The sequence below is a fragment of the Ictalurus furcatus genome, chromosome 1 (genome assembly GCF_023375685.1).
Source record: "Ictalurus furcatus strain D&B chromosome 1, Billie_1.0, whole genome shotgun sequence".
Lineage (NCBI taxonomy): Eukaryota > Metazoa > Chordata > Actinopteri > Siluriformes > Ictaluridae > Ictalurus > Ictalurus furcatus.
In genome coordinates, this window is record NC_071255.1 from 5,957,800 (window position 1) to 5,968,217 (window position 10,418).

The 10,418-nt window shown below is 37.6% G+C and overlaps 1 protein-coding gene across 1 annotated transcript; it reads left to right on the forward strand.

Moving 5' to 3' along the window:
- The first annotated feature begins 1,571 nt into the window (after positions 1–1,571).
- cavin4b (caveolae associated protein 4b) lies at positions 1,572–10,418 on the forward strand. The gene is made up of 2 exons (XM_053621795.1): positions 1,572–2,473; positions 9,326–10,418. Exons 1-2 carry the CDS (start codon positions 2,108–2,110, stop codon positions 9,911–9,913), a joined length of 954 nt encoding a protein of 317 aa, XP_053477770.1. The 5' UTR covers positions 1,572–2,107; the 3' UTR covers positions 9,914–10,418.

Consider the following 10,418-nt stretch of genomic DNA (forward strand, 5'->3'; position numbering starts at 1 on the left):
TAAATTCTTTATTCTAATATTTTGAGATACTGGACTTCCATGAGCTGTAAGCCATAATCATCAAGATTAAAACAAAAAAGGCTTGAACTATTTCACTTTATGTGTAATGAATCTAGAATATATAAAAGTTTCACTTTTTGAATTAACTTATGGAAAAAAAAACCCTTTTCAATTATATTAAAATTTTTCGAGATGCACCTGTATTTATTGAGGAAATGATAAAATATTACGTCTGTGAGTTGCAATAGTATGTGAACCACTAGGATTAGCAGTTAAGTTGAAGGTGAAATTAGAGTCAGGTGTTTTCAATCAGTGGGATGACAATCAAGTGTGAGTGAGCTCCCTGTTGATGCTCATCAGGCAGGAGAATATTACAAAACCATCTAAAGAGTTTGGACTCCATCAATCCACAGTCAGACAGACTGTATACAAATGAAGGAAATTCAAGACCATTGACATTCACCTCCCCATGAGTGGTCAACCGACAAAGATCACTCCAAGAGCAAGACATGTAATAGTCCACAAGGTCACAAATGTAACTTCCATGCTAAATTCCACGCAGCTAAAGGCCTCTCTTACATTGGCTAATGTTAAGGTTCTTGAGTCCACCATCAGGAGAACACTTAACAACAATGGTGTGCATGGCAGGGTTGCAAGGAGAAAGCCACTGCTCTCCAAATTAGCATTGCTACCCATTGCTGTTGCAAAATAACATTGCTGTTATTGCTGCCGACAATATTGCAGTTTGATAAAGATCATTTGCACAAGCCAAAAGGCTAATGGAAAAATTTTTTGTGGATGGATGAGACCAAAATAGAACTTTTTGGTTTAAATATTAAGCATTATGTTTGGAAAAGAAAAACACAGCATTCCAGCACAAGAACCTTATACCATCTGTGAAACATGGTGGTGGTAGTATCGTGGTTTGGGCCTGTTTTGCTGCATCTGGGCCCAGATGGCTTGCCATCATTGATGGTATAATGAATTATGAATTATATCAGCAAATTCTACAGGAAAATGTTAGGACACCTGTTCATGAACTGAATCTCAAGAGAAAGTGGGTCATGCAGCAAGGCAATGATTCTAAGCACACACGTCATTCTACCAAAGAATGGTTAAAGAAGAATAAAGTTAATGTTTTGGAATGGCCAAGTCAAAGTCCTGACTTTAATCCAACAGAAATGTTGGTGAAGGATCTGAAGCAAGCAATTCATGTGAGGAAACCCACCAACATCCCAGAGTTGAACTGAGGAATAGGCCCCAAGATAATGCACACTACTGATCAACAGTTACCAGAAACGTTTAGTTATACTCATTGCTACATGCAGCTAAACGTTTCCAGTAAACTATTGATTCGTACTGCATATTGGCTTGAAAACTATTCCTAGTCTATCCACAAACATTTGGCCATATAGTGTATGTCATATACAGTATGACAAAATAAACAAAGTAAAAAATAGGATGTGTTTTTATGTTTTGAAAACTGTGCGAATCCAGTGTGGATTTCACATCAGTGTGGAACACTGATCGGGCAAATTGTCTCAAGTACACACCCTCTATTTTTATTGTCTATAACTCTGTTTTGAAATTAACCTATGAAGACATAATAAATAGAAAATATGTGCTTGAGATTTCATTCTTTCATTTGTTGTGATATTTATTCCATTGTAATATATCAGGCCCAAGAGTGAAACAAGTGACATGTCCTGCTCTCCCCTACACATCTTTAAATGTCACAGTGTCACCTTACCAGAGATATATATATAACTGAATTCTTGTGGCATTGGTTTGGTGCCCTCCCTGCCTGTCACAGTTCAGACTCTTTCTCAGTTGCTGTCTGTCTTTCCTTGTGGCTTATCTGGCCTTTGAGCCCGTTGGATTTCTGTGGGGTGGGGCTTTCATGATTTTCTTTCCAATAGCCCAGTGAAGCTGTTGTTTGAGGAGTGTGTCTCACCCTAGTGTGTCTTGTAGATTAGTTAAAGCTAATGATATACTGTCTTACCCTAAACTTGAGCCCAGCATCGATATTTCTACCTGAAGACCTTTAATCCTGGTCTCTACTATTCAAGGTAGGAGCTCAGACTTTCAGAATTTGGTAAGCGTAAACATGGCAGAAAAACTGGGACTTGTGGCCGCTACGGATGAGCCCAATGCCTTGAATATTCTCTCTCTCCTGGAACGTGTGGCTGGCATCATTGACAATGTGCAGGCATGCCAGCAACGCATGGAAGAGAGACAGCTGGAATTGGAGAACAATGTGAAGACCATACAGGAAGATGTAGTAAAGTTGACCAAGGAGCATACCACTACCAGTGGCACTGTCGAAAAGCTACTGGAGAAAACACGGAAAGTTAGCTGCCACATTAAGGATGTGCGGGTCCGTGTAGAAAAGCAAAACATACGTCTCAAGAAGGTAGAGGAAACACAGGCTGAGCTGCTAAGCAAAAACAAGTTCCGTGTGGTAATATACCAGGTAAGGCATGTGAATTCTGGCTAAGGGCCATCTCTAAATTATGTATACAACAGGGATCCCCAAAAAGAGACATGAGGACATGCAACTGAGGAAGAACCTTAACTAGAAAAGTTTGTGCACCATGCTATTTTTTCTAGTTAAGGTTCTTACTTACATTGCAGTTTTTCAGTTGAAAAATGTACCTAAAAATATGACCGATACCTTTAAGGGTAATTTCTATTGCCAATGACTAGTCAGTGGTTATTCTGTGCTTTAACTTGGATGTGTATCAAAAGATTATGAACCAGAAGTATGCTAACCAATAGTGATTTTAGTAATGATCTTTTATTATAAAGGCAGTATTAATAACAATAATTATATTGCAGAATTATTTGACAGTAAGTTTTCCTTATGCAGTGAAAGAAGAGATAGTCTGACTTCATTGTCTGTGTAGCAATATACCATAAAAATGAAGGGAATATATAATACATACATTTCTGAAGACAACATATGAGATATGAGATTCAGACTTACTTTCCTCTCACTAGTAAATAAATACAGATTTTTCCTGTTATTGTCATAATAATTATATAATACACAGCTTTAATATAGCCCAGATAATATGAATAAGCCTGAATAAGAAGCTGGTAGATAGTTAGTATTATTTAATTATTAATAAGCAGTATTTAATTAATTCTGCCAAAATTAGCACCGTTTTTTTTTTTTTATTATTAAAGAGGGCTATACCATAGCCATACTAGGTGTTATTTAACAATGAGTAAGATCAAATTTTATTTTAAAAAATAATACCAAGATATGAAATCATTTTAATTATACTGAATGAAATAGAGATTTACTTTATAGTAAAATAAAGGTTTACTATGACAGCAAGCTAAAATAGTAGACAATAATTTATGTAATAAATAACAAAGTCCATTAAAAACAACATTTTCATTAATAAAATCTGAGAATTTTATACAACTTTTTTTTTTTTTTTAGTTGTGTGTATCTTATAAAGGATTAGCTGACATTTTAGCATAACCCAGAAAATAGATAAAGGGAGTAACTGTTGTTTTGTTAATGTTAATATTTATAGCTGTTTCTGTATTATCTGTGTTTTTAGGCAGTGCTACATGCAGGCAACAGCTGACATACTTGTACAGGGTTATTCTGAGAGGTTAGTCTGTAAAGGCACATGTCCTAATATAGTGCTATCAGCTGTGAGTCTGGGTTGCTGCACTGAAACCATCTACAATAGGCTAGGCTATCAATAGCCTAACATCAAGCACAATTCTCAAGCTGACATTTTCAAATTTCAAAACAATTTTAATTAATGGCACAGGACATATGTTTGGCAATCATTCAAGCCTCTAAAAACTTCAAAAATTGGAATGATTGTGTACAGCACTACATATGTACACACTATAGAAACTTCAGTTCGCCTATGGACTAAGACAAAGTAACTGCTGCAGCAGCCAAAAAAAAAAAAATTACTTAGACCATCGCAAAAATAGCACTGAAAAATATCAAATAGATAATATATGAACTATGTAATTATGATGTGGCTCTATGATCAAATGAATTTATTTTTATTCTGATTATATTTGGAAAACATTTTGTCTAAAGATTTTTTATATTTGGAAAATATGTTTTCCAAATATATTATTATTGTTACAGTGCTTCCGGAAAGTATTCACAGTGCTTCACTTTTTCCACATTTTGTTATGTTACAGCCTTATTCCATAATGGGTTAAATTAATTATTTACCTCAAAATTCTACAAACATTACCACATAATGACAACGTAAAAGAAGTTTGTTTGAAATCTTTGCAAATTTATTAAAAATAAAAAAACAAAAAAAGGACATTTACATAAGTATTCACCAGTAACGTGCAGTGAGGTTCATGGCTGGGGAAGCACCGAGTAGCATAAATTCACCATTCAACTGGCTACTTGTACATTGACTACTGGTTATGTTTCGTATCCCATATCAGAATTCTTTACACACACACATAGGTAAGGTACGTATTTGGCCAAAGAAGAACGTCAAATTTATAGCGGCTCAGAGAGAGCGCATTTGCTCTGCACCCTCCGTGTGTTCTTAATTTGCCATCACAATTCCTCAATTCATACTCATTCAGTACAAATGAAAGTATATACAGTCCACAACAAAAAGACAAATGTAGTTTTATTCTTTAAAATAACAATTTTTCCTTATCTTGTTTTATATAATTTTTTATTATTATTTAAAAAGGGCTGGTCTTTTATTTTTGTCGTGGACTGTACAGAAATGTATGCTTGGTCTTACCTTTACTTCTACAGCAACAAATAGGGCTGCATTAATCTCCTTTTTTCTCCTTTTCATTTCTAATCACATCACTTATTGCCTCAATTAAATCGTTCTGAATTGTGACACAACCACACAGCCAATCTTTTCAGGTGTACCACTCCGTTTGAAAAGACATGTCCTCATCTGTCCCATCGTTTGAAGCAAATCTTTTAGCTCCGGCATCAGTCTTCCATTATTTATCACTTCCAGTTTTGATTGAAAGTCCAGTTTTGAGAAATGTTTTAACTTTATATAAATATATATAATCTTCCATTTTTGCAGTCAGGGCAAAAAATAAATAAATGGACTGCACTTGACTTTTTAGCTAGCATATTATCCACAATGCCATTTGTCTGTAATACGTGAAGAAGAATACTAGCAGAACAAGCCCGTATACTCACACACGCCCCCTTCAGTGAGGCAGAGGTACTGGCTGCCTCCCCTCCTGCTTTTTCACTGCGGCTTTATGTCAGATCAGCAAGACTAATATGTTATACACATACGTGAATTACGAGCCTTTGCTCAATACTTTGTTGAAGCAACATTCGCACCAATTGCCTCAAGTCTTTTTGACAATGATGCTACAAGCTTGGCACACCTATTTTTGGGCAGTTTCTCCCATTCTTCTTTGAAGGACCTCTCGAGCTCCATCAGGTTGGATGGGGAGCGTTGGTGCACAGCCATTTTCAGATCTCTCCAGAGATGTTCAATTGGGTTCAAGTCTGGGCTCTGGATGGGCCACTCAAGGACATTCACAGAGTTGTCCTGTAGCCGCTCCTTTGTTATCTTGGCTGTGTGCTTAGGGTCGTTGTCCTGTTGGAAGATGAACCTTCACCCAGTCTGAGGTCCAGAGCGCTCTGGAGCAGGTTTTCATCAAGGATGTCTCTGTACATTGCTGCATTCATCTTTTCCTCTATCCTGACTAGTCTCCCAGTTCCTGCCGCTGAAAAACATCCCCACAGCATGATGCTGCCACCACTTTGCTTCACTGTAGGGATGGGGATGGTATTGGCCAGGTGATGAGTGGTGCCTGGTTTCCTCCAGACATGACACTTGATATTCAGGCCAAAGAGTTCAGTCTTTGTTCAATCTTTGGTCTGAGAGTCCTTCAGGTGCCTTTTGGCAAACTCCAGGCAGGCTGTCATGTGCCTTTTACTGAGGAGTGGCTTCCATCTGGCCACTCTACCATTCAGGCCTGACTGATGAAGTTCTGCAGAGATGGTTGTTCTTCTGGAAGGTTCTCCACTCTCCACAGAGACACGCTGGAGCTCTGTCAGAATGACCATCGGGTTTTTGGTCACCTCCCCGACTAAGGCCCTTCTCCCCCGATCGCTCAGTTTGGCCAGGCGGCCAGCTCTAGGAAGAGTCCTGCTGGTTCCAGACTTCTTCCATTTATGGATGATGGAGGCCACTGTGCTCATTGGGACCTTCAATGCTGCAGAAATATTTCTGTACCCTTCCCCAGATCTGTGTCTAAATACAATCCTGTCTCGGAGGTCTACAGACAGTTCCTTGGACTTCATGGCTTGGTTTGTGCTCTGACATGCATTGTTAACTGTGGGACCTTATATAGACAGGCGTGTGCCTTTCCAAATCATGTCCAATCAACTGAATTTACCACAGGTGGACTCCAATCAAGTTGTAGAAACATCTCAAGGATGATCAGTGGAAACAGGATGCACCTGAGCTCAATTTTGAGTGCCATGGCAAAGGCTGTGAATACTTATGTACATGTGCTTTTTTTGTTTTTTATTTATAAGTTTATTTATAAATTTTCAAAGATTTCAAACAAGCTTCTTTGACGTTGTCATTATGGGGTTTTGTTTGTGGAATTTTGAGGAAAATAATGAATTTAATCCATTTTGGAATAAGGCTGTAACATAACAAAATGTGGAAAAAGTGAAGCGCTGTGAAAACTTTCCGGATGCACTGTATATGATAAAAGAAAACGTGTTCTTAATATTTTAGAAAATATGTTACTTTACTTTCATTGAGTTCACACTAAGCACTAAACGGTGTTAAATATAGCCTAAAGTTTAGCATGGGTCACAAATAACAGACATATGTTCAGTTTTATTCTAGTATTTTTTCTAATTACTCTTTTTGTGTGCCTCTCTTCCTTTTTTGAAACCCGCATTACTTACTACAACGGGATCTTTTGCATGGGAGTTTTTCCATGGTCTCCCATGTTCATGTGGGTTTTCTTCTATATTCTCCAGCTTCCTCCCAGTATCCAAAAACATAAGCCAAATTGAATTTAGTTGTGAATGAGTGTGCGAATGTGTGTGTGAATTGTGCCCTGCAATTTACTGATGTCCCATCCAGGGTGAATTGTCTTGTGTGACCAATGTACCCTGACCAGCAAATGCTAAAGATGAATGAATTTGTCCTCCAAGTGTAAGTTTAAACTATTGTTTAATTTCTATATTAAGAGGAAGTAAAATAATAACAGAATGGAAGAATTGTGCATTGTTTTTATTATTAATATTTATTACTCATATGTGTCTAATAGGGTTGTCACAATACCATAAACATATCTAATGATACTATACCAGCTGAAGTATCAAAATACTGTCCCTCAACTGAACGTTATGGAGGTTAGGACAGATACAAGTGCAGATAAGAGCTTTTATTAAAGAGAGGCAGGCAGACAAATACAAATCATAAGACAATAGCGTGGTCAAAAAAAAACAGGCAATAGATCAGGCAAAAGGGCATAAATGAGGAAAAACAGGAATCGAGAACGAGGGTGAGAAAAAGATCACAACAATAACACATGAACTGAAAAACAAATGCTTGGTATATGGAAAACTCACATAATACTTCACAATTTACAAGATGCACGAGGGGTTTAAATAACAAACGTAATCAGGGGTGAAACACAAGACCACAAGAGAATGATAACACACATATGGGAAACAAGCAATAAAAATACAGGGGCGGAGACAGGACAAAAACCATAACAAATGCACGTGTAGACAGTAAACAAAGTCAATGTCTCTGAAAACCCAAAAGCATGCACTCGCGCTTTTAAGCTTGCGCTTCAGGTTTCCAAGCACGCTGCATGCTACAGCGCTATTTCAAGGGGAAATCGTGACAAATACCAAATAGTATCATGATACCACTCAATATTGTGTTAATTCATAATTCAAATCTACAAAATGAACCAAATTTACAGAAATATGAAAACAGACAAACCAGATTTTCCTCTCAATACTTTATTAATGGGAATGAATAACTAACTGGCTATTGGAACAATCAAACAATTGGCAAGCAACTAATTCAATGTACGACATACAGTGGGGGAAATAAGTATTGAACGCATCAACATTTTTTTCAGTAAATATATTTCCAATGAGGCTATTCACATGAAATTTTCACCAGACATCAGTTTTCACCAGACAACTCAATTAATATGGAATTATAAGGAATTCACAACATCAAAGTTCATAAATAAAGTTATAAACTTTATCCAATAAACTTTTAGTGAGAAGAAAAACAAACCGACCGACACACAGCAACAATCATTCACAGTTTTTTTCTTTTTATACTAACAAAGGAAAACAAAATTAAAAAGTACAAACACCGAAAACAAACACACTCTCAGACAACCACACACACACACACACACACAATCAATTCCTAATCTAATGTAATGTAAGGATGCAAGATGTAATTATTAATTTTAAAAAAAGGGGGATATATTCAGAAGTCTGTATTTTTAATGTGTTTTAAAGACATCTTGCAAAAGGGGGGCCACAGTCAAATGTTAATGCCATTTGGGGGGCCTTGCTCTGGAAAAGTTTGGGAACCGCTGGTCTAAAGGACCCAAAGAGGATGCACCTACAAATTTAAAGCGCCGTCTAAACTGATACCAAGTCTTAAGTGTGTTGAGGACAACTTGGTTATCAGTACATAGGGAGAGTTTTGTAGGTCGAAAGGAATAAAGTAAAGCAGGTAAAGAGGATTCCCTACAAGAAGGTAGTTCCAATTTACACCAAGAAGATCCAGGAGATTTAACCCAGTAGCAAAGTTTATGGATGTGCGCAGCCCAGTAATAATTTGAAAATTGGGTAATGCAAGTCCTGCACTGAGTCTACATATCTGCAATAAAGATTTACGAACCCTTGATGACTTCCCACCCCAAATAAAAGTACTAATTATCTTATCCAATGAATCGAAGAATGATTTTGGCAGAAAAAGAGGAACTTGCTGGAACAAGAAAAGAAACTTTGGTAATATATTAATTTTGACGACACTGATCCTGCCAATTAGAGAAAGGGGGAGGTTACCCTAACTCTTAATGTTGGATTTAACCTTTGAGATAAGGGAAGTGAAATTAGCTGATAAAAGATTAGATAAAGAACGTGTCATGTTGATACCTAGGTATTTAAACCCTGACTGACTAAATCGAAAAGGTAGATCTGACTGTTGGAGAGAAAATGTTGCAGTATTGATTATTTAAAGTTATAAACTTTATATATAAAGTGGAATTTTCATTTTTACTAATACTAAGTACTTTTAATAAATACTTCTTTTCACAGGGTGATACTGAGGTCTCAGCGGTAGCAGACCCAAAGGACACCCCAAAAGGAGCAGCAGGTGGTGAGGCATCAGTGGATGCAGCTATACCTGAGACCTTAATTCCTGACTCAGATGAGGAATACATGGTTGTTGAAGAGGCTGATTCCACAGCGGCGAAGTTGAAGAAGACTGGCCTGAAGCGCATTGAGAGTCTGAAGAATACCTTTTCCCGTGAGAACATGACCAAGACCAAGGAGAATCTGGGAACCAAGGTTAATAAGCTGGGTGAGCGCATTGTGACAGCCGAGCGTCGTGAGAAGATTCGCCTGTCAGGTGAACGCCTGAAACAATCTGGAGAGCGCTTCAAGGAAACCATAACTAAGAATGTCCCAGCAAAGCTAAACCTGAAGAAGGAAAGAACTGTAGCTGAGGGTCAGGAGGGGGCAGAGGGTACCACAGAGGGTGTAGTGCCCATTCCACCACCCAAGGGGCGTAAAACCAGTCCAGATGTGGCTTACACGGAGCCCACACCAAAGCAGGAAGGAGCAGAAGAGGGTAAAGCAGATGAATCAGAAGTGCCAATGTTTGACATGAAGGAGCTTTCATAAGCAGCAAGTCAGTGGACTCAAAGGAATATTTGCAGGTTTGGGTCATGTTTGAGAATTTTACAGTCCCTGTTGAGAAGGTAGATGATAGACTTGTAGCACCTGGTGGTAAAAACTCGGGCCAGTCGCACAGATCTAGCAGCTCTTCTGCCAGAATATTATGGCTGGATGGTAACCTGAAGTAAGTCATTTAGCATAAACATAGAATTGAACTATTTTTACACTTAGTATAGATCGGACAAATTACTTGGATTAATAATGGATGTTTAATGATTAAGCTGAAAAAAGTGAGAGGAAATGAGCCCACTGGGGGTGTTGGATTATTCCTAACCTACTCTAGTGTTAAAATATTCACAATTTTGCATGCAACATTGTGTATGTATGTATATCCTGTGCTACTGCATGGTATTTATGTTTTATGAAACTTGATAATCTTGCGTAGCCATTTGAAATAAACAAAGTCAACTCAATCAGGTGGTTTCTAAGAAGTCTTCTAAAAAATGACAGC